Raw genomic sequence first — 25388 nt, forward strand, 5'->3', positions numbered from 1 at the left:
CCAATAGTTTGTAGGCATTTCGGCCACCAATTCACACTACCCTCTCAAGTGCTCATGTTTCCTTCCATCTGCTCTCGATGTTCCACCCACACATGGTAGAAACAATCTTCAAGAGAGTACGTAGGACAAGAGAACACTACACGGTATGTGAACCATGAGTTGCGTAAGTCCAATGCATCCCAAATAAAGGGAGCCAAAAAGAATAATCCGTCCCAGTAAAAGGGAGCCATAAACATAATCCATAAACATGAGGATGGATCCAAATCACTAGAAAAGAACTCCTGGAATCCATAGACTTGTATACCATAACTCTTATGACATGCTCCATGCTGACCATACACCTTGGAGTCGAGGTGGACTTTATTCATAAAAGCATTATATCCATGATCCAAATATTTCTTGTGTATAAACTCGGACAGATTCATCCATACAAATTGCTTGCAAAGCCCAATATCTATATAAATCTCGTCCAAGGAAGAAATCTCCATAGATATAATCCATCCCAATAAAGGGAGCCATGAAAACAATTCATCCCATTAAAGGGAGCCATAAGTCCATAAAGCCATCAAACTGAAGAATGCAAAAGATGATATTTATGACATGGTTTATATATATATATATATATAAAACCATGTCATATGTTCCAGTCCGCGAGCATCGTGCTCACAATAGAGATGACCTCTAAGATAGAACCTCATCACAGACTCCAAGAAACCATAATGTTCACTTTCCATTATGCTTGGTAGTGTTATGTATAATCCTACCAATGGCCATAGTATGCACCTTAATAAGATCGTTCTCACATAAGAATGAGAAAAAGTCTTATGCTTTGATACCAATGAAACTCACCCGAGAAGCGCGGGAGTGGGTGTGCATCACTTGACCATGAGCACAATTAAACATTTCGGGATTTAATCACAGCCATTAAACAATCCACAAAGCCGAAAATAAAAGTTGCACATATAACACCGCATAGAGGTCGGAATGGCCTCCCTCGCCCCCCCCCCCCCCCCCCCCCCCCCCGCGGGCGGCCCCCTTGGAGTATTTCATTATCCAAGGAGAAATATAACATGTACAAGCTTTGAGGGCCTTACTCTCCCCATGGGAGATGTCGGATTATCCATATACAACCATAAACGCGTCCTTCATCCCATATGGCTATCCAGCATGTCCTTCCATAGGCGCACAAACATGTATAACAGCCCACATGGCTCTTCCATACGCGCATATCTCTCCCAAATCCTCAAGAGTTCACCATACATACTTTCCACTCGACACTTGAGCTCCAAAGCCCATTTCTGTGTCCAACAAACTGTTTTAAGTGCCTCGACTATGCTACGAACACTTAGTTCTCTATACTGGATAATCCCCCATTCCCAAAGCTTGTACATTCTTGATCTTTTGGGCATCCAAAGCCCATCCACACATGAATTCTGGAGATGCCCAAAATGGCGACACATGCCTAGGGCTGCCAAGATATGTACCCTTTTTGTACTTTATGAAGCCTATGGAGTGCATAAAGAAGCAAATGGGCTGAGGTAAATGGGAAATGGATTGTTTGACAAGGTCTAGACAAAATGGGCCTAAATTTATCATAGAATCTTTTGTATTCCGATGGCTCATGGAATGTTCTATACGGTGTACAAAGTATGGTACAGGTCAGGGGGCTTTGTTTGGGTAGGGAATGGAAATATGGCAAAACGGCAGGACAAAGGGCAAAGGTGCAGTAGATTACGATAAGTAAAGTAAACGATGGGGGGACATGAGCAGTAGGAGCCTGGAAGGGCTGTAAGCAAGCAATTGATGCGAGTGATTCTTTTATTTAAAACTTTGATGGATCATGTTTCCTGTTTGAAATATTTTTTTGTTATGTTCAGCTTGCATTTGAAGATGGAGTGTATCTTGTTGATGCTCTTGAGGGTGGGAGTACCTTGATGCAGGCCTGCAAGCCTGCTTTGGAATCTTCCAGTGTTACCAAAGTTGTACATGACTGCAAGCGGGACAGTGAGGCGAGTAAGCTGATGACTTTGACTGTCTTCAAGAAGTCTCATCAGATGATAATCATCTAATTTAGTTTTAATTTTTTTTTCGTTGGAGCAGGCACTCTACTTTCAGTATGGTATCAGGTTAAATAATGTTTTTGATACCCAGGTAAATGTTGCTTGCCATTCCCTTAAGAGGCTTAGTTGAGACTTCTGGTTTTATTTTTAGTTGATGTATGCTGTAGACTTTTGCTTTTGCTAGATCACCGTATAGAAAAAACAACTTAGAGTTAGCAGCAACAGTTCCAGATGTGCTTGAATCCGGTTCTTTTTACTTTAGGTTCCATACTGTTACCATGTCTGATTCCAAATATGTTACACTTACAAGGTAGTGGTGCTGCTCTTAGGCCAACTTTTTGGCCAGTGCTCCATATTCAAGATTCCTGTCTGAGTCCTAGTAGAGATGGTGCAGTTCTTTCTGCAGGTCAATCTAGTGGATTTTGCAGTTCACTCCTGTCTCATGGAGACATTTGTAGCCTTAACCTTTTCAATGCAAACAGCCACACAGGCTGACAGTGAGTGGTGTATGCATGTGCCACACCATGGAGGGCTTGCAATGGACTGGTGATTGATTAGCAGCCCTTTCTTTTTGTATACTTGTTGAGGGTAGAATGTGTCTGCTAGAGAGGATTTATGGCAGTTCTCATGTTGGTCGCCGCCAGTTTGCCAACTATCCAGGACCTCAAATATGGCCCTTGATTCTACCGAGAGAGTAGAGTAGTTTATCATCGTCCACGGAAGGCCAAATTATGACCCATGGGACCTTTCCAGATATACAACGAGTCTCCTCCCCCATGGTAGGAAAGGGTAGCTACGAACGATCTATGCAGCGAGGTTCTCCCGAAAGCGTAACATGCGGGTGATGAGAGCCCTAACTTCGATATAGGAGTAGTGGTCAGAAACTGGTGAAGTGGCCCCTGTAAAGGGATATCAAAGTCAGCCCGTATGTGTGCATATGCTGGGCATATCATAATCATGTGCTCCTCTGATTCTACACTCTGTAGTCCACACAGCTTGCATAACCTCGTCTCTCGTGCCTGTCCACTCCATGCACCTGTCTCGATCAATAAAGTGTGGGATCGAGTTCGAAGTCGTGCAATACTCCGTCTAAATACCACTGAGAGCGGGTTGGCTATGTATGGCTGTGTGTGCGCCTCCGCCTGCATGTAGGATTTCCAACATGAAGGATAGATATGCATACTGTAATAAGCAAGTTTGCCATTTGCTCCCTTGCTTTGATGTTTTGTGAAACCGGCCTCTGGTAGAAACCAAAGTGCGGTAGACTAGCAGTCACCCTTCCACTCGTAGTCCAGATATGAAAACAAATTTGATTGGAGCTAGAGTGCCCCAAATCTGAAAATAGAACGACACCTGTTGGCCCCAAAGCTTGGCGCCCCTTGCGGTATTTCTTTATTCAATTTCAAAAATATGAAAGGCTGAGTACAACAAAACCAGCCAAGAGCATACACCTGTATGGCCAATGTGGCAGCCCACAATACGTCTTAGCACAGAGGATTCACACACACAGATCTGTGTCTCAAAGCAACACTCTGTGCTTCCCTCTGATCAGCCAAGACCATTCAGCAGGACAGCCTTGAGCATACATCTGGCATATCTCATGCACATGATTCCACAACTCAGCACAAACATACATTCACTGTCCCAATCTCTGTTTCCACCCTTTTCAATTTGCCATACCCCTCCTCTCACAAGGGGCCAGATAGCACAACTCTGCAGCAGACATAAGCCAATGGAAAGAAAGACAGATGAACAAGTTCAGAGCTTACCAAATCAGCTTGTGGTTTTGCACTCGTGGGACAGTTCGTACCAGTCTGCACTTGACAACGATTGTCTGTACTCTTTCCCTTGCAACCACGCGACTGTACCTGTCCGTACAGCGTAGTAGAGACTGAGTGTACTTGTCCGTACAGAGCTGTACGGACTATATTGCAGTTGCTTAAACCAGCCTGCTGTACCCGATTGTACCTGCTGTACAGTTCTGTACCTACAGCACAGCCGCCTGACAGCAGTCGTACAGCCACCTGTACCTGCTGTACACCTTCTGTCAGAGCCCACAGCACCTGTACCTGCTCAGCCTGTCAGCGCTGCCTGTACCAGCAGAAGAATCTGCAACAGAGAAAACAGCCTCCTGTCCTGCAGCAGCCGTACACATGTACACGTGGACTGAACGGGCAGGTTTGCACAGAAAACAGCAGCAAAAATCCACCACCAGCAGTCGACGTTGCTTCTCCTTTCCTTCTCCACGCTTGAGCCTACACGACTCCCAAAAGCAAGAGAGAGAGTGTTGTGAGAGAGGCATGCACTCCAAAAGTGGAGTTGCCCCCTCTCCAAACTTATCCTAGGGCCCCAACTTTAATAATCATTAAAGTTCCCTAGGGGCCACTAAGGCCTAGGGGCAACCTTCAATAAAACATTAAAAACATTAATGTTTTTGTCCTCTTTCACATCTGAAGTGTCCACGCATCATTCTCATTTGTCCGGGCACCCCAAATGCGAATATTTTAATATTTTTGCTCAGCAACCACCATGCCCACACTTGTGCTGTTCCATTTTCACAGGGCCATGACATTTTGCTTGATACGCTCGTAAGAGGTGTGATTGAAATGTGTCCATGCATATATCTTCTGGTGCCATATCTAGATATCTATCCACTCCCCACCCTTTAAACCATGGGATGCCTCGACGAGTATGACACCTACTCCGTAAAAGGGTTCTTTCCATTTGCAGATACGTCTGCTGTGATTACAGCCATAGTTGTCTGTGGGACACGTACCGCACCAACCGGATGTAGAGCACGAAACGAACTAGACGAAATGAAAGTAAATCGTTTTTTTTTTTCTGAATCTCGTTTTGGTTCAGCGAAACGAAACGGTCGTATCGTACCGTACGAAACGAAACGCGTGCAAAACGGCCTTGGAGAAAAAAAACTACCCGTTTTTCCCGCCAGTTTTTTAAAGCCGTTTTTTTTGCCCGTTTTTTTCCGCCTGTTTTTTCTGCCCTTTTCTGTAGCCGTTTGGACTCGTGGAGCATGGACGGTGGGTGGGTGGCTGGGCCTTAGGCGGATGGTATAAGTACTTTTTCATTTTGTTGGGAAATCTCTCTCTCTCTCTCTCTCTCTCTCTCTCTCTCTCTCTCTCTCTCTGCACTCCAGCGTGCCCAACGCCCTCGACCCCCCCGGTCGGCCACGATCACCTCATCAGCTCCAGATCTAGGACATGCTCCGCCGCCATCGAGCTACCTTTCCACGTGGCATAGCTGAGGGAGACCTTTTGGCCATACTCGTCAGCCCCATGCTTGACATTTTGGAGAGTGGTATACCATCTACTCGGAGCTGATGTTACTCCCATGTTTTTATGTTCTTAGTATTCCATGACAAGTTTCCATGGACAGTTTTGTATCACCCCAGTGAGAGAGCTATATTTATGTTTTCTTTCTGTTTTATTTTCCATTCCATGATGAGATATGCCATGGACATCAGTGTATCACTTTGGTCTCATAGGCCCATTGGGTCTTTAGTAGACGCTTAATATATCTTTCTTTCTTTCTCTCATGCTTTTGAGTCTCTCTCTCTCTCTCTCTCTCTCTCTCTCTCTCTCACTCATTTTGGCCTTTTGAAGACGTTAATACAACTTTCTTTCTTCTTTCTTTCTCAAGGCTCAAGCCTCAAGCTCAAGGGCCAAGGCTCAAGCTCTCTCTCTCTCTCTCTCTCTCTCTCTCTCTCTCTCTCCACTACCTGTTCGCAACCTGTTGCTGTAGCGCGACCTGCTCCCATGGCGCCTTATCTATAGTGCGACCTGCTCACGCCACTGCCTGTTTGCGCCCATGAGGGGCTGCTCTCTCTCCCTCCCTCTCTCTCCCTTGCGACCTGTTGCTGTAGTGCGACCTGCTCCCATGGCGATGGAAGAATGCTAATGCCTCTAGGCTCTACGCTCCCTTATGCTTATTGGTGACATATACCGTTTTTTCAATGTTTTTGAGAGGTTTGCCAAGGCAATGAGATGTTTCTTGTTGAAATATGTTTCTGAAATTCTGTATTTGTGACTTCAACAGAAGATTTAATCGTTTTGTCTCTTGAATGTATTGTGCAGATCTGTTTGTTTGTGAAGTGTCTCTTTTGGATGCGGTACATTGTATGGGATGTAAGAGATGCAATTCATTTTTAAAGGTTTTGTGCATTTGTAGATTGCTTATTCACTAATCGAGGAGCAAGAAGGAAAAAAGTGGATACCAGATGACTACATATCTTTTGTGGACCTTTTGGCAGATGGGCGCTACTGTGGTGAGCCAGCCGTCAGCAATTTTGTGATAGTATAGATAAATGAAAATTTGAAGAGATGCTTATCAAGTGATCCATGCAGGGGTGGCTTATAATGAGAAGGAAGAAGTTCGCAGTCTTTTAAGAAAGGTACTTTAGACCAAGGCCCCTAAACATCCCATTGCATGTAGGTTGGAAATTTCTTCTATTCTTTTTTCCTTTTTCTTTTTTTGATGTGAGCGGTACTGAATTTAGATGCCATTAGGGTAGATTCGAACCCAATACTTCCTTGGGAGGAGGCACGGGCACTACCGCTGGGCTACAGCCCAGGAGGCAATTTTCTTTGGTGTCTTTTCTTTTGGGCTTCCTTTACAAATTTGTTACTATACATGGTTGTTTTGTTGTTGCACATGCTGTCATAAAACATAACCATCTCCTTTGTATGCATACAGCAGCATAGGCAATCAAGACTTGCCAAGACTCCTTGGAAATTAGAGCATTTTTGCTTTACATACACACACTGAATCCGACTTTGTGTTTGTTAAAATGTCCGTATGTACGTATGTATATTGTATGTAGGTATGCATGCTTGCATGCATGTTCTATGTGTTAGTTACCAACTATTGCCAACTAGGTGCCGATTGCTAGTCTTGTGCGGGTCACCAGCTAGAGAGTGAAGGAGATCCTGTCCGGGCTAAAACCTCTCTAGAGCTGCTTCTAGAAATTGGAGAGGACGTCGGAAGAAATGCGGGGAGCTTTCCAAGTTAGGAGTTAGCTGGTGTGTCGTCAATGTTGTGGAGCTGAATTCTTCTTTTCAATTGGATGGAGTAGAAGAAGAAACGGTAGTCAGGGTGTATGCGTTTGGGGGGGGGGGTGTGCGTTCTACAATGCCACTAGCCTGTGTCCCACCCTAGTCAAGCTAGGGGGCGGTTTTCCCAAAGTTAGGGATGCGAGGATGTATCATTTGTCGCTTTGAAGGGAGAGGGGTCAATGTGCCACATCCGCCCGCCGTAGAAGCCCACTACTCGAACTTGTTGGAGAAGGGAATTTAAATCCTCCTCGAGCGGGGCACGTCTGGCTTTTACTGGCCAACTTCAAAAGCTAGTTCAGAGAGGTCCTCTCCAAGGTTGAGGGTCAAGAGGGGATGTGGCAAGAGAAACTTACTATCCTTATTGAGGATGGAGTGAGTCAATTGGGGTTTGCCATTGTAGAAATGGCTGGGATCCTAGGTGGCTTCAGGGAATGTAGGTGTAGGAACCAAGTGGATCTCCGATGGGGAGACGATTTACGGCAGCCACGGATGATGTTTGCCCAAAAGCGCCGTGCTATGGTTTGCTGGGTCAATAATGTATTGCCTGCCCTTTGGGGGGATGGGAAGGAGGGGAGGGGGTGTTCTGAATGATGATGTTCCATGCTACCTTGAGCTGGGAGGTGAATTGTGTGGCTGTCCGGTGGTATTTTTGGTTGACTATCACTCCTTGTCATGTGAATCACCCATGTGAATGGCATGTAGACATGCTTCCTTCTTGCAGCTGCCTTCTAAGCAAAATACGGGGCAGAGTATGGGAAGATTGGAGCAGGTTTGATAGCCCTATAGGTTCTCCGAGGTGCCCAAGACTTGATGTTTATGACCTGAAAATGGATGGCTGACTTGAATCCGACTTGCCATCAGTTTCGTATTTAAAGGTATATCAAGGGTCATCCAGAGGTTATAGAGCCAAGACGAAGAGCTAGAGAGCCAAGACCAGGGGCACCAACAACCAAGGCATCTGGGTCATTAGAGAAGTGAATTCAGCAAGACACCTTTTGGTATGCATCAAGAGATATGCCTATGCATGAGTAGGATCTAAGTTCAGATCCAAGAATTACTATATATGTTCATGTTTTGGCAATATACAATAGATTAGGGTTATATCTCCTTTCTCCCTCTTCTCATCTATTTGTGCTAATTAGTATTAATCTAGTTTGCTTAGCATTAATCACATATTTAAGTCTTCCAATATTAGCACTCATGTGGAACCTCTCAATTCAGTATCATAGCGACCTTTGTGGGGTCTAGCTGAGCTGTTGACATATCCAAATGATGCAGTATCTCGGCGACTTTGTGGGGTCCAAGTTCCAACTGAATATTGGGAGAGCTGTTGACATATCCAAGAAAATGAATCTTGACATAGAAAAACTTTTACTTTTTTCTCGTTGAAGTAGCGTTCATCATTTTCCAACTTCTTCATCACGTGCTCTACATTGCACTCGTGTTGTTCTTCAGTAGCCGTGAACACAAGTATGTCATCAAGGAAAATGAAAACACACTTGTCTAACAAGGGCTTGAAAATCCTCATCAATTAAATGTGGCTTGAGCGCTAGTCAATCCAAAGGGCATGACCACAAACTCATATTGAGCGTTGACATTACAGAAGGCTGTTTTGGAGATGTCCCCCTTCACGATCCATAATTGGCAGTACCCACATTTGAGGTCAATTTTCAAGAAGAATTTCATGTCATTCAAGAATATAATTGTTGCAATGAATTGGGAAATTGCTCTTGATAGTCAGCTCGGTCATAGCATGATAGTCGTCGCACAATTGCAAAATGATCCACGTTTCTTCTTGATGAATAGATTGAGAGCTGCAAATGGTGACAACTGGGACATATGAAATGAGAGCGTAGTAATTCTTCAAGCTGGTGATCCAGCTCCGTCTTCAGACTTACCAAGGTGATACTAAAACTTGCTTGGGGGTTTTGAGCAGGGAGGAGGTACAATCTTGTTATCTTCTAGGTGGGAGGGAGGAAGTTTTGGGGGAAGTCTTTTCCGAAGGAATAACTCATGGAACCGGTCTTCCAAAGCCTTAAACTTCTCGGAAGTATTGGATACTATTTGAAGCCTTAAACCGGTCTTTCTATGAGGGGTTTGAGCTTGTGAGACCAACGGGGATGCCCAAAAGTATGTTTGTGGTGACCAGTCAATCATTTGTTAGCAGTCATCTCCTATCTGTAACTATGTCAGGGCCTGTGTTGTGGGTGTGCCCGGCCATTTTAGTGTCTTCCCATTTTTTCTCACTCTTCGTGTATTTTTTCCATTTTTTTGGAGGTGTGTTTGGGCTGTCGATTGCCTTCAAGTGCTGCCTGCCTGCTCTGGTGCTACCCGACCACTCCCTCAGTGCTGGCCGACTGGATTTATCTTGGTTGACTGATATTTAACTCTTTCATCTGTGTCTTGCTCTTAACAGCAGTTGTCTTCATTTCTGCGGTGCATTCTGACATGGTATCAAAGTCCCAGGTGGCTTGAAGCTTGGAGACAGTGGGACGTCGAGGGTTTGCTGATTTGAGGTGCTGATTGGAGACTGTTTGTACGGGACTTGGAGATCGGGTAGAAGGCAGCCATCACCGTTGGACAGCCACCTTGCATATTATTTACAGTCTCTTCTTCTTCTTTTTTCCCACCCACTCTCCCTTTACAAGACCTTGTGAACCCTTGAGATGGCAGATTTTCTTGAGACGGCTGTGAAGGACATGAAGATCCCAACACTCCCCAGGTTCCCGGTGGACCGATAGTTGGACGGGAACAACTACGGTATATGGAAGGTAATGATGGAGTCTGTTTTGGAGTCTTATGACTTGGATGATTTCATTGTTGTTGGGGTTCCACTACCTGAGTTGGAAGACGGGGAGTTACCCTCTATACAGAAGGAACGGGAGGCTCAGGCACAGTTATGGGATCGTGTCAATGCTCGCGTCCATTCTTTCATCTTCGTAAGTTGCACACCACAGGTGATCAATCATATAAAGCAAATGACGCTGTCCAGAGGGATTTGGTAGCATTTGGCTTCTCTGTACAACAGGGTATCACCCATGAAGAGGATCTTCTTGGAAGTTCAGATGCGGGTGATGTATCCTGCAAAGTCGTCGACGATGCGGGAGCACATCAACAAGTTGTAGGCTCGTTAGCAGGAGTTCTCCAGGCGGGGAAAGAGATATCGTCAGAGGATATGGCCATCATGTTGTTGTTGCATTTTCCCTCTCAGTACTCAGCATTTTACTCCTCTTTGATCACCAGTGGTAGGCTCAGCACCATTACGTGGGAGGGGCTTGTGTCAATAGTCTTGGACTAGGAAGAGCGATTTATGAACCCTCCACCACAGGGCTGAGGTTCTGAGGCCTTGACTGGCCAGCGGTCGAAAGGCCGTAACAAGGGCAAAGGGAAGTCTTCATCGGAGAAGTTCTGAGAAGAGGCCCGATTCAGACCGTGAGAAATTGAAGGCCGAGAGGACCTGTAACGATTGTGGCGAGAAAGGCCACTATTGGAGGAAGTGTTTCAAGCGGACTGGGAAGAGCGCTGATTCTTCATCTTCAGTTGCAAAGACTCCAGCCTTTGTGCACTTGGAGATGTTGGACACTAGTGCTTCATCTTTGTCCAGCGAGGAGGCAGTTGGCTTCACCGCCAGGGAGTGGATTCTTGATAGTGGTGCTTCTAGGCACATGACTCCTTCCCGTGACTTCTTTCGGGATCTTAAACGGCAATCAGGTCGCATTTTCATTGGCGACAATTCCACCATACTGATTCACAGTGAGGGCCGGATGGAGATCATTCCTGATGGCAAGAGGGGGAAAGCATTGCTCTCGTGTTCTTTACGCCCGCACTTGGTTTTCATCTGTTGTCAGTGCATGAGGTTTGCAAGACTGGCTTCTTGGTGGAGTTTGAGGAGCATTCTGTTGCTCTATGGGACCAAGAGTTTGGCCATGTTATTTGGGAAGGTGGAGTGGAGAATGGTATATAAAAACTCTCAGCACTCTCCTCATTGACAAGCTCTTAGATTGGTGACTTGTGGCACTTTCGGTTTGGCCACTTGAATGTGGATGCGTTGCGACGAGCTTTTCGGGACTAGATGGTGGTTGGCTTGCCAAATGTTGGCAGTAGGCAGGGACGACATAGTTCTTGCATTCGTGGTAAGCAGCATAGGAAATCTTTTTTGAAGCAGGCTTTCGGGCGGGCTTCAAAACCTTTGGAGTTGGTACACATTGACTTGTGTGGCCCTATGGAGACGCCATCCTTGGGAGGTTCTTTGTATTTCATGCTGCTTGTTGATGATTGTAGCATATTCACTTGGGTTTATTTTCTTTCTAAGAAGGACCAAGCTTTTGCTTGGTTCAAGGAGTGGCATGTGATGGTGGAGAAAGAGTGTGGCATGCAGATAAAGACTCTTCGGGTTGACAAAGGAGGAGAGTTTTCTTCCAATGCATTTGTGCGGCTTTGTGTGGAACATGGCATCAAGTAGGAGCTGGCCAATATAGGTTCACCTTCAGAAATTGGAGTAATTGAGCGTAAGAACAGGACTTGTGGTGGAGATGGCGAGGACGATGGTGGAGCATTGTGATCTTCCTCGTCTACTTTGGGGAGAGGCTGTGGCTACGGTTGTCCATATCCTCAACCGTTCTCCGATGACTTCAGTACCGAACATGACTCCCTTTGAGGTGTATTTTGGTAGGAAACCATGTCTCCCATTTTCATGTGTTTGGGAGTGATGCATATGTTCACATTCCAAAGAAGCAGACAGGGAAGCCTGACTCAACTCAAAGTCCCAAAAGCTTGTTTTTTTGGGATATAACTCTCTTTTCAAGGGATATAGGTTGTATGATCCAGAGAGCAACGAGATTGTCGTCAACAAAGATGTTTTTGATGAGCATGTTCCAGCTTCCACTGTTGATGAGCCGCCACTTCTTGGAGACCCAGATGATTCTGATGATGATTCCTAGTTAATTGCTCCAGCTGCATAGCCTCAGTCAGTTGAGAAGGTTGAGCCCGCGACTGGAGATGTGCTTAGCAGCCAGGCATCGATTATGAGGATACCTTTGCACCAATAGCGAGGATGACCACGATTTGGACCATTCTTGCTCTTGCTTCTTCTCAGCGGTGATCTATATTTCAGATGGATGTGAAATCTGCATTCCTTAATGGTGACGTGCAGGAGGAGGTGTATGTTGAGTAGCTTCTAGGCTTTGAGGTTCCAGGATTGAAGGGGATGGTTTATAGGTTGCGGAAGGCCTTGTATGGTCTTAAGCAGCCTCCCAGGGCTTGGAATCAGAAGATTGATTCCTTCTCTCTTCGGATTGGATTTCAGAGATTAGTTGCAGATCCTAACTTATATCTCTTTCGGGAACGCGGCATGGTCACATTGATCATCCTTTATGTGGATGACCTCATTCTCACTGGTGGTCATGTGGAGCACATTGCAATGACGAAGCATGCCTTGTCAAAGGAGTTTGAGGTGACCGATTCAGGCTCACTCCACTTCTTCTTGGGATTGGAGATCTGGCAAACCCAGAGGGGGTTCTTTGTCTCTTTAGCAGTGGTATGTCCATGGGTTGCTTGAGCCCTTTGGGATGGAGAATTGCAAGCCTATCACGTTACTCATGGATCCGAACACAAAACTTATAGTTAATCCTTGTGTGAGCGAGTTGATGGCTCTTTGTACGGGAAGCTGGTTGGTTCATTGATCTGGTTGTTGAACACCAGATTGGATTTGAGCTTCCTTGTGGGGTTGTTGAGCTTGTTTATGCAGAGACCGTTGAAATCTCATTGGGACGCAAGATTGCGGATCTTGCGGTATCTGCAGGGTACGAAGGATCTTGGACTCTTCTACGCCACTGGAGGTGAAACGAAGGACTGAGTTCGACTCCAAGGTTGGTGTGACTCAGATTGGGGAGGAGATCCAGATACGAGGAGATCTAGATCAGGCTACAATTTTACCCTCCGCTCAGGAGCGGTTTCATGGAGCAGCAAGAGGCAGCCAACTATTGCCTTGTCGTCTACAGAGGCAAAGTACCGGGCTGCTTGTGGTGCTGCTCGCGAGGTTGTGGGGCTGCGGAGGTTGCTTGGCGAGATTTGTTTTCCACATAAGGAGCCCACAGTCATCTAGTGCGATAACCAGAGTTGCATTGCTATTGCTCGGAACCTGGTCTTCCATACCCGGACCAAGCACATAGAGATACAATATCACTTTGTTCGTGAGAAGATCTGAGCTAGTGACATCTTGCTTCTTTATTGTTCGACGGAGGACAATGGAGTGGACTTGTTCGCGAAGTCTCTACCTCAGGCTATGCTCCTGCGGCACTCCAGCTCACTGGGGTTGGTTCCACATCCCGGAGCTGGGATGGGTCGTTAGCACTCATCTCTTGTCTGTACACTATGTCAGGGCCTCTGTTGTGGGTGTGCCCGCCCGTTTGAGTGTCTTCCCGTTTTTCCTCACTCTTCGTATGGTTTTCACATGTGGGTTGGCCCTTGGCCTTGGGCATTTAGCTTTGGGCAGCTCTAGGGGTCCACGTCCTCTCCATATGGCTAGCCCATGGATTGCACATAATTGCATAATTCTTGGCGTTTCCTATTGTTACGTCCCAAGGCTAAACCAAGGTTAATACTTTTAGCTAGGTTAATCATAGCCTATGGATAAGGGAACTTAAGTTGGGATAATTAGCTATTATGAGACGTGCTATATTTGGCTCCTAGTTTATAGGAGGTCTATATAAGTGAGTTTGAGTGAGTTTGAGGGAGAGCTTCTCAGACCTGGACTCGAGGCGTTGAGACTACTCCATGCTTACATTGGATGGGTCTGTTCTGGAGGTATGGGACGCCTAAGACTTTGCATGTGGAGTCATGTCTCTGAACCTCAATGTGAGAGGCCGAGTAAGGTCCTGAAACACCAAGGATCCACTCCACTGGGCACTCCATCCGGTGCATCGTTCCCTCTAGAAAGCTCCAATCAACCCTATCATAAGCTTTTTCGAAGTCTAGGAGTAGCACTATGAGGTCCTTCTGCTGCATCCTGGCCGAAGTTGTCGCTCCCAAAAGGTGTAGATGTCCAAAATACTTCGATCCTGTTTGAGTGCGATGGATCAAGTCAGGAAGGAAAGGTTGAAGTCTTCGGCTGATGGCCTTGGCCAAGATCTTGTAGGTGGTCCCAAGAGGGTGATGGGTCTCCACTGTTGGATCTCCACTCTCCTTGGGAATCAAGTGTATCAAATGTTGAGATATCGAGCTTGACTAGTGCTACGACGGACATTGATGACCCGCCTGGGTGATAGCTTTTGCATCTACACTACTGGCATGGTTGGTGAGATTATAGGTGATATGCGGCCTGTGGGATGATAGGTTGTGTGATAGTCATTTTGGATTACTAGAGACTGGCATAGTTATAGTGCTAGCTTATTAAGTTGGGTTCACATTATGGATCGACCCTTGTATGTTGTAGTAGTTGAGTACTAATCCATATAGTGTGTACTCTTATCCTTATGTTATGTTGGTTGAGTAGAGAAGAAGAAGATAGAAGAAAATTTAGCTATCCATCTCTCTCTTGTGTGTGTGTTTTTGCTTGCTAGGGTTTCAAGCTCTACCTCCCTCCCACATTCTCTTTATGGTATCAGAACTTGGTTCGTGTGAGAGCTAAGCAGGCAAGCAAGAGGCAAGAACAAGCAAGGAAGGAAGGAGTACTACACGGGTAAGAGCACCATCATCTCTTTCCCCTTCTTGGTTTAGGTACAACACCCCCTCAGTAGCTCTGGCAGCTACACATATCCGACTGAGGAGCTGTCTTCGCGGGAGCGGAGCTACAGGGCATGTATATTGTCTTATTGGACCAGTGTTGCCAGGCGTTTCTGAAACGGTAGGTATGAAACGGGTTTCATACGTTTTGAAACGTTTCATAAAAGGTAAGAAACGGGTACAAAACGGTTTCATACAAAATAGAAAAAGCATATATAATTTTAACTTGAAATACACAAAAGAAAAACTGTTGACCTAACTTATAAGAGACCACATTGAATTCATTTTAATAAAAACAAAATACATGTAAGATATGATGATATCACAAATCACGTGGGTGATCACTGATGACTAAACAAAAATCAAAAGGATCACCACGTGGGTGATGAGTCATGACTCAAAATCCAAGATCAAAATAAATAACATATCCAAAGTTCAAACTAAATAACATGTCCAAATAAAATGATGCTGGCAGCTGCTAGCTACTATCTGCATCCTCAACTGCATCCTCATGCTCATCCTCATCTGCACCTTCCGTCTCTGTAGCCTCACTCTCAAGGTCACTGCAGGTAGCCGAGTCCTCAAATGCCTCATCTTCTAGAGGTGCAGGTGCACCACTAGTACTAGCCTCTCGAGAAGATCGTGTAGTGCGAGCTGGAGCCATGATCTCCTCATAGAGCATAGAATAGATGTCTCTCTCTTCATGATATCAATCTTATCTGGATTCACTTGGCGAGGCTCAATGGGATGACCCTTTTGTTCTAGCAATCGGAGATTGCAATGACAAAAGACAAGCCTCTCCAATTGTGCTGTGGAGAGTCTATTTCTCTTTTTCGTGCGAAAAAGAGCCCATGTACTCGAGTTCCTCTCACAAGGCCCTGAACTGCAATCCTGGGAGAGAACTCTCAATGCAATCCGTCTCTACATTGTAAAAAAGAGAATGCTAAGTTAGAGTCAAAAAGAGAGTAGCATTTGAATGTAGATTTTGAAAGAATAGGAGACAAAGATACAAGATTCAAGAATCAAGAACCTTACCAAGTTGGGTATTTCTCCCACCAAGACACTGGCTCCAATCGTGTCTTCCTAAGCAATGCAGTAGCTCGCCCAAACATATGGCTACCGTTGCGGTAAATGAGAAGCTTATCCTCGAGCTTTCTCATAAGCTGTATATCACCTCCCACTCCCACCAACTTGGTAATGTACTCGGTCCATCCTGACTCTAGCTCCTCATTCCTCCAAAGGGGATGCAAAATGTGAGCAACAGCATGGATTGGCCTATGAAACCAATCCCAACGCCGATTCCAGATCTCCTTAATATCTTGAACTCTACATGTGACATACATAAGAGATCAAGATTTATAAAATAACTTATAGGAAGACTCAAGAGAAAGACTCAAAGACTAAAGTTAAAGCCCAAGGGTGAGCACCTGTCACGCGACAAGGTAGTGCAATCATTGAGAGCTTTACCAATTCTGTCCATGAACTCATAAAGCAGTCCAACGGTACTCCCCTCCATGTCTATGAGCCGAAGGACACTATACATGGGCTAAAGTGTCTTCACAAGTCTCTCTGCATCTTGCCACCAAGTATCTCTCTTGACCATACGAGAGAATGCTATAGACTCGGGCTCATCCTTGTCCTCCCATGTTGTCCATTCATGATACACAATAGTGTGTAATAAGCCATGTCGCACTCTCACTAGTCTCTCCACCACAATAAACATATATGCAAACCGAGTTTTGGAGGGCTTTAGAAGCTCAAGATCACTATTGGCCCTATACATGCTCAAAACCTTTGGCCACTTTGTGACAAAGTTCACCATGGTAGATGCAGCTGAAAGTACATGGCTCACCCAATCAAGCTTCCCCACATCCTCAATCATCAAGTCAAGGTTGTGTGCTGCACAAGGTGTCCACAAAATCTTGGGGAACTCCTCCTCTAACATCCTGCCCATGGATACACAATTGGACCCATTGTCCGTGATCACCTGCACAATGTTATGAGGCCCAATTTCATTGATTGCCTGGTGCATGTGGGACATAATGAACTCCCCTGTAACCACTATCCCTGGCACCGATGCATCTATGGCACGAATGAACATTGTGCCTTTGCAGGAGAACACAAGAATGTTGTATACATTTCTCTTCCGCACATCTGTCCATCCATCACAAAGCAAAGTACAACCATACTTTGCCCAAGTGACCTTGAGAGGTCCATCTCCATCTCCACAGCTAGTTGCTCCTTGCGAAGCTCAGTAGTGCGCAATGTTTCGTAGGAGGGGCCATCCCACTCACACCGAATGCGGAAGATAGCTCTCATTGCCTTCTTCCATCGAGGAGTCCTGACACTGTGAAAGGGTAATCCACATTGAATAAACAACTTCATCAACTCCCTCGTTGCCTCTTTCATGGCAGCCTTTTGCATCCTTGCCTGCACATGTCCTTTCTTGAACATTGGAAGACTAGTTCTTTTGGCTCGAGGTGCCGAGCTAGAACCACCTGCAACACCACTCCTCTCTGATACTGCGAGTCCTCTTGGAGACACTTTGACATGCTTCAAGATCTCCCAGATTGGGGATATCCTCAAGGGGGATACCTAGCTGCATGGCCTTCCAAGCCTTTAGGCTATCATAGATTTCTTGTGGCACATGCTTACATGGCCCGATGCCAAAACCCTTTGTTTGTGACAAATGTGTCTTCAGCCTGGTGACACTGCCATGGTGCTTATCAGCACAAAAGTTGCATTTCCACTTTCCGGAGCTCGAGCCACCATATCTAGACTCGAAGGTGACATTGTTCCAAAGAGAATCACCTGTTCGAGGCATCCTACAAGGCGGGGATAAATGCAGATTGTTGGTCTTGCAAGTGCGACACAGAACATAAAGTAATCTTATTATATGATTCATGATTTTAACTGTTATCTACAATAGAGCAAGGGAAGAGAAGGTAGATAGTCTTAGAAGTTAGGCCTCAATAGAGCAAGGGTGGATCGTGGAAGATATGCCATAAATATTGATGGAAGAGAAAAAGCATGCCGCTTTGTGAGTTGTGCAGAGAAGACCAACATAAAGCAAAACATGACATTACCCCTTTGGAAGACCTCCACAAGGCCCAAGGACACCAAGGAGCAGGTGGGTTGAGTCGTTGATACGAGCGATGGCAAGCTAGCACACAAGACGGCGAAAACGTACAGGCGGCCGTCACTGGGAAACGTGAACGAAAAAGGTACACGGTACACCGCATGAAACGGTTCGATGTCTAGGTTTTTCATAATATCCATGATGAAAAAAAACGCGTTTCGTACAGGACGAAACATTTCGTACGTTTCAAACTTGTACGAAACGCGTTTCTATGCAACTGTGTATTGGACTGAGTTTTTTAAGCCAGATTCGCGTTTCGGGTGCGTTACGGCTTCGTTTTGTCACTGCAAGGTATTTTCAATAGTTTTCTGGAAGTTTTGGTAGAGAACTGTTTTCGTTTGAAGTCTGGTTATTGTAGTGCAACAGTGCATCTTAGAAGTGCAGACAGGGTCTGCACATGTATTGTTGATATTGGGTGTATGTACATGTACTCTGGTCACATTTAGTGACACACAGGCTGTGCTAAAGTACCGTTGCTGCAGCAGTTTACAGGAGATATTGGTGTATTATAGGTTGCATACAGAAGTTGTCTGTTTGCAGGTTATTTGATTGCTGCAAGAAAACATATCTGATGGAATTAATCAGATTGTTAGTGAGAAGCTGAATAAGAATAACTTCTATGTCTGGAAGTTTAGAATGACCAATTTCCTAATGGGGAAAGATTTTGGGATTATGTAGGAGATAATGAGGAGCCTCCAGAGTTATCTAAGGAGAATGCCACTCTTGCATATATAAAGGCATTCAAGGATTGGAACCAGGGTGCAAGAAAAGTCATGTACTGGCTTTCAATTAGTGTCACAAACACTATGATAGGACACATATAGGATGCAAACACTCGAGCAATTGCATGGCAGAATCTAGTTCAGATGTTCCAGACTAACACAAAGGTAAGGAAGTTGCAGTTAAAGCAAGAGTTGCATACTGTGGAAAAGAAAAGTATGTCCATCAATGAATATGCCTTAAAGATCAAGGGTATTGTTGAATCCCTTGGGTCTATCAATGTATTAGTGGAGGATGATGATTTGGTGAGTGTCTGTTTGAATGGGCTTCGCAAAGAGTACAAGCCATTCAAGACCTCCATTGCAGGGCTTTAGGTGAGGATTCTTCTTCACAAAGCAAGAACGCATCGAAACAGGCCTTCTACTCTAATTCAGGTAGAGACAAAGGTAGAGGCTGTGGTCGAGGCCAAGGTGGTGGCCGATAAGGAAATCAGAATTCTGGACAGCAACCGTCCAATGATTCACAGCAGCAATCATATACAGGTGGAAGAGACCAGTCTAGAGATAGGGGGAGCCAAAGAGGCCAAGGTGGTTGGCAAAGAAATCAAAATGCAAATAGCATAGAGTGCTATTATTGTGGCAAACCAGGACACATGGCAAAGGACTGCTACAAAAAGCAGAATGACATTAAAAGTGGAAAGTTGCAGCAAGGCAACTATGCATCATCTAGCAAACATGGAGGTGATGACAGAAGTGAGCAACTGTTTGTGATGCAGCACATGCTGAGTTCCTTAACAGGGGATGTGTGAGGATTTCAAGATATATGGTATGTGGATTCTGGCGCCTCTAACCACATGACCAGTCATGCTGAGTGGTTTAGAGATATGCAGAAAATGGAAAAACCAGGTTATGTAGAAACAGGTGATAATACTGTGCATCCCATTGCGCATGTTGGTAAAGTGCCATTGTCTATGCAGGATGGCAAAATGAAGTACGTGGTTTATGTACTTCATGTTCCGAATATTACAAAGAACTTGGTTTCTGTTGGACAGATGGTTGAGCAGGGTCTGTAAGTGAGGTTTAATACTCAAGGATGTTTTTTGGAAGACTTCAAAAATAAGTGTCGCTTGGTCACAAAGGGCAACAGAAATGGCAGATGTTTACTTTGGATGTGAACATGCTTGAGACAAAGGCAGCCATGTTTGCGCATGGAACAAGTGTCATTGCAGATATTGACATATGGCACAAGTGCATTGGTCATGTAAATGTACATCGATTGAAGTCTATGTAGGTCTAAAATATTGTCGTAGGTTTGTTAAAGTTTAAGGTTGATGGTATGTATAAGGTATGTGAAGCATGCCAACTTGGTAAGCAGGCCAACCATGCTTTTCCACATGAAAAACATGTCAGTGCAAGGCCATTGGATGCCATATATTTAGATGTATGGGGACCTATCAAGACTGCAATAATTGCAGGTTGCAAGCACTATGTTAGATTCATTGATGACCACATTAGGAAAGTGTGGGTTTATTTCATGAAGAAGAAAAGGGAGATGTTTGCTCACTTTCAGAGATTTAAAGCCTTGGTCGAGAAGGAAAAATACATGCAAATAAAACGCCTAAGATCAGATGACAGGGGAGAATATTTCTCCAATGAGTTTAACGATTTTCTGAGAAAGCAGGGAATCAAGAGGTAGGTTACGTGCGCAGGTACACTCCGCAACAGTTTGGTGATGCAGAAAGGAAAAACAGGCACGTTGTAGAAGTGGCACGTACCTTGATGGTTGAAAAGAATATGCCACATTACTTTTGGGCAGAAGCAGTAGCAATTGTTGTGTACATTATGAACAGGACACCCACTGCTGTTGATCATGGTATGACTCGTGAACAGAAGTTTACAGGCATAAGACCGGATGTGTCTCACTTGAAAGTGTTTGGGTGTATTGCATATATACATGTTCCTGATGAAGTGAGAACAAAGTTGGATCCAAAGGCAAAAAAATGCATCTTCATTGGTTATATGCTATGGAGCAAAAAGGTTATAGATGCTATAATCCTACCACTTGTGAGATGCGAGTAAGCAGAGATGTTGTCTTCGATGAGATGAGTAGCTGGTATGCACCAGTAGTGAAGGCAACAGAAGATGCTAATGTAAGAAGTGCTGATGTTGCATCACATGTAGAGCAGCAATCATAGGTGCTGAGTGGACCTGGGGAGTCCTCGAGAAGTGGATCCAATGTTAGCTCATTGTTAGACAGGTTGAGGAATGATGCAGGTACACATGTATCACGGAAAGGGAAGGAAAAGGTAGATCAACCTTTTGTGCCTGATCTGTTAGCAGGTCACTCATATGTGGATGGTGACTCTAGTGGCTCTGAGCAGAGCCTTGATGAGGAGCTTGGCATTCCGTCTGTGGTTACTCCTAGTGTAACGAGAACCAGGGCTGTTTTGAGGACACCTGGCAGTGATCCAGGTGTACGCAGGTCTACGAGGGTTAGATACCCTATTGATAGGTTGAGATATGATGGATATACAACCCATCATTATGCTTACATGGTAAAAGCAATACAGGAGGTTGAGCCCACTTGCTTTGAGCAGGCAATTGGAAATAAGAAAATGGGAAGATGCCATGGATGACGAGATGGCATCATTGGATGCAAATGCAACATGGGAGTTAGTGCCTTTGTCTAAGGAAAAGAAGGCAATTGGATGTAAGAGCACAATGCCGATGGTTCAGTGAGTAGGTACAAGACAAGATTGGTTGCCAAGGGCTATGCGCAAACTTATGGCATAGACTATGAGGAGACATTTAGTCCGATTGCAAGAATGGCAACCGTGAGAGCTGTCATTGCCATGGCTGCAGCGAAGGGTTGGTCTTTACATCAAATGAATGTAAAGAATACTTTCTTGCATGGTGATTTGCAAGAAGTGTACATGATGCAACCACCAAGTTATGAGAGTGATGCACATCCAGATTTTGTGTGTAGGTTACGTAAAGCCTTGTATGGCTTGAAGCAGGCACCCAGAGCATGGTCAAACAAGATCGGGGAGTATCTTGTTACCATTGAATTTTAGATATTCAATGCAGATTTTTCACTATATGTGAAAAAGAGAGATAGAGGGATCATGCTATTAGTCGTCTATGTGGATGACTTGATTATCACTGGTGATAGTGATGCAGACATATATAATGTCAGGATGCTTTTGAAGCAGAAGTTTGAGATGAAGGATTTAGGTGAGCTGCGGTATTTCTAGGGCACAGAGGTGGTGAGATCACCTCATGGCATTTTGCTATGGCAGAGGCAGTATGGCTTGGACATGTTGTCCAAGTATGGTATGACATGCTGTTAGCCTATTTTAGTGCCATTGGAGCAGAACACAAAGCTTTCCGTAGATACAGGTGAGCTTTTGGAGGACCCCACTACATACAGGCACATAGTGGGTAGTTTGATCTACATGACCATTACAAGGCTAGAGTTGAGCTATTGTGTTGGACTTGTGAGTCAGTTTATGTAGGCCTTTAGAAAGCCACACTTGGATGCGGCTAGATGGATTCTTAGGTACATAAAGTTCACAGTTGATTATGGACTTTTCTATGAGGCTGGTAAAGAGATACAGTTGCATGGGTACACAGATGTTGATTGGGTTGGTAGTATTGCAGACAGGAGATCTACCAGTGGTTTTATGTTCTCATTTGGAAGTGCTGCTGTGAGTTGGAGCAGTAAGAAGCAGCCAACAGTTGCCTTGTCGAGTACACATGCAGAGTACAGGGGTGCGATTATGGCAGCTTGTGAGATAGCTTTGTTTCAGAAGCTACTTGGTGACATGGGAGAGCTCGTGGATAGGGCAGTTGTCATATATTGTGACAACATGAGCAGCATACAGCTAGCCAGTAACCTAGTATATCATGCTAGAACGAAGCACATTGAGGTGCATTATCACTTTGTGAGGAAGAAGGTTCTAGCAGGAGATGTAGATCTGGTGTATGTTAGCACAGAGGATCATGTGGTTGACATTTTCACGAAGGCATTGGGCACAGAGAAGCTCCACAGGTTTAGGAGCTTACTTGGAGTGCAGTGTGTGGAGTTGAGCTCGAGGGGGAGTGTTGAGATATCGAGCTAGTGCTACGGCGGACATTGATGACCCGCCTGGGTGATAGCTTCCGCATCTACACCACTGGCATGGTTGGCGAGATTATGGGTGATATGCAGCCAGTGGGATGACAGGCTGTGTGACAGCCATTTTGGATTACTAGAGACTGGCATAGTTATAGCGCCAGCTCATTTAGTCGGGTTCACATTACGGACTGACGCTTGTATGTTGTAGTAGTTGAGTACTAACCCATATAGTGTGTACTCTTAGCCTTATGTTATGTTGGTTAAGTAGAGAAGAAGAAGATAGAAGAAAATTTAGCTATCCATCTCTCTCGTGTCTTGCTCTCTCTCTTGTGTGTGTTTTTGCTTGCTAGGGTTTGAAGCTCTCCCTCTCCCCCACATTCTCTTTATTAAACCCTTTGAAAGCCTCTTTGGCATGGCACCTATGATCATAATCTCATTGAAGGCTGCTCGAAGGCCGCCTTCCATGAGATCCTGTTGGAGAAGAAAGAAGGAAATTGGAAGTCCGTTCGCCCCTGGGCATATGCGCCTAGGGAGTGCCGTCAATGCCTTTGCCAGTTTCTTTGCTCTGAAGGGAGTCAATAAGGACCGTAGAGTTGGGGAGGTGGGGGGGGGAGGGGGGCGACCACCTCTCATGTGCCCACCGGACCCTCTTGTGATCACTTGTGGGGATAATGGGGCACGCGTGCGGAGAGATCGGAAAAAATGAGTGGTGATGGCTTTCACATTTTGGGGGGGGGGGGGAGGGAACAATAGCTCCATCGTGGCCACGCAACCTGCGAATACCATCTCTCCACCTATGGGGGCTTGCTATCTTAGAGATGTCCCCTGTGACTCTATCGCCGGCTTGGGTCCAAAAGGAAGTTTTGGCATGGTACCTGTACTCCACCCTTCTCTCCTCGATGGATTTGATCTTCGTATATGGGCGACAGCAAGTTGATTCTCAATCCATCGGCTATCAGGGGAACCCTCCTGAAGCCGCTTGAGAGAAGCAAGACCCCTCCTTAGGCTCTTCTCCTACTCATGAAATCCCTCCAAACTGCATTGTGTTGCCTCTTGCAAAAATCTGTTGAGATCACCAAGGTCCACATTCAAGGTGCATGCGGCAAAGCTTGAAATAAAATCTAGTCCCGCCCATATCTGCTCTATCTTGTTTGCAGATCTTGGGGTCCTATATGAGGCTGTTTGGAATCCTAGTGCTCGCATGTCGTCGGGCCTCCAGGGGTCCTCTAAGGACAGAATAACCCGAGTATGATTAGAAAAAGTGGTGCCCACCAAGATGCCGATCATGCCCTTGCAACCACAAGCCCATTCATCCACATAAAACCTGTGAAGTCAAGAGAGGTTGAGAGCCGGTGCTCCTTCTATCGGACCATGAGAAGCAGAGGCTCCCGGGGCTGCGCCCAGATGCCAAGGTTCCTGTCCATTGAGTGCTAGGATCAACACCTCACATGTAGAGTACTCTGCACGTGAGACTGTAGCCGTGCCTCCTTCGAGTCTGTCCTTTGTTGACCCAATCATGTTAAAGTCTCTAGCCATGCACCAAAAGTTAGCTTGAGGAAGGGCCTGATGGACTGTGCTCCAAAAGATGGCTCTACCTGTTGCGGCGTTTGGGGCATAAACATTGAGGAAGCCCATGCAGTCCTCTCTATCATAATGGTAACCCACTGTGCTCGCCTAGAGACTATGACACCTGAGGCGGTCATTGTTGGCAAGAGCTGCTTGTTGACAGGAATACGAACTCCTCCCTACATCCCGGAGGGGCCGAAAGAGGGAGACCAAAAAGTGTGGATGGGTCCTCCAATTGTAGCTATGTGAAGCTCTCCTTTGAGGACGCCTCGCCTTTGAAAGCACCGAGGCCCCCCTAAACCTTGAATGTTCCATGAGGCTATCCGCATATCAATCTCTGTGGGAGATGAAACTATCAGAACTGCTCTCCACTCGTAGAGTCTTGGGTGTGGGTTTTGATGGGGAATAATTGCAACTAGTCTTGGGGCGAAGGCGCGCCAAGTGGGCGTGGATCCTATTGTCCATGTGTCGCCACTTTGTTCGAACATGAGAGTAGGCATACTCTGAACTCCTTCGATCACAATGGAGGTATCTGTAAGAGGGGAGGAGGGGTATTGCAACTGAGATATGAAGGAACACAAAGAGTAGCATCTTGAGGATGGAGGACACCACCTCCCTGTCCTGATCTCTATGGCTTGAGCCTCGCAGCTCCATTCTAGCGAGGGGCCAAAGGTGGGTGAGCACGTCGGTGATGTGTAGATCATGACGATGCTGTGAAAGCTCTTCTGCTTGCCCCTGGATGGCGGCAACCACTGACTCCAAATCTCACTCCGTCCTCGGGGCTGCACTGAAGGGAAAGGAGAAGATCATCGCTCCACTCTTTGGCTTTAGAAGGTTTGGAATGATGGAACACCACACAGATCCGAATGGGAGCTAGTATCTCTTGAAAAATATATGCTCCTTCAATCGTAAGAAACTGTAATCCACAGGCAGCCCCAAGATCTTGGGGGGCTCACCCTAGGACTCTTGCGGGAGAGCCCTCATCGGGGAAGCGGC

At 45.6% G+C, this 25388-nt stretch overlaps 1 protein-coding gene across 1 annotated transcript in view; it reads left to right on the forward strand.

The window, feature by feature from the left end:
* Positions 1 to 25388, forward strand: part of LOC147629704 (uncharacterized) — a 109372-nt gene that overhangs the window by 23437 nt on the left and 60547 nt on the right. The window contains exons 3-6 of the mRNA XM_086811249.1: positions 1878 to 2009; positions 2101 to 2151; positions 6246 to 6342; positions 6422 to 6468. Of these exons, the coding sequence (XP_086667375.1) occupies positions 1878 to 2009; positions 2101 to 2151; positions 6246 to 6342; positions 6422 to 6468 (327 nt within the window). The remainder of the gene's footprint in view (positions 1 to 1877; positions 2010 to 2100; positions 2152 to 6245; positions 6343 to 6421; positions 6469 to 25388) is intronic.

Source organism: Cibotium barometz, chromosome 17 (genome assembly GCF_041138505.1).
Source record: "Cibotium barometz isolate CiBa-2024 chromosome 17, ASM4113850v1, whole genome shotgun sequence".
Taxonomy (NCBI): domain Eukaryota; kingdom Viridiplantae; phylum Streptophyta; class Polypodiopsida; order Cyatheales; family Cibotiaceae; genus Cibotium; species Cibotium barometz.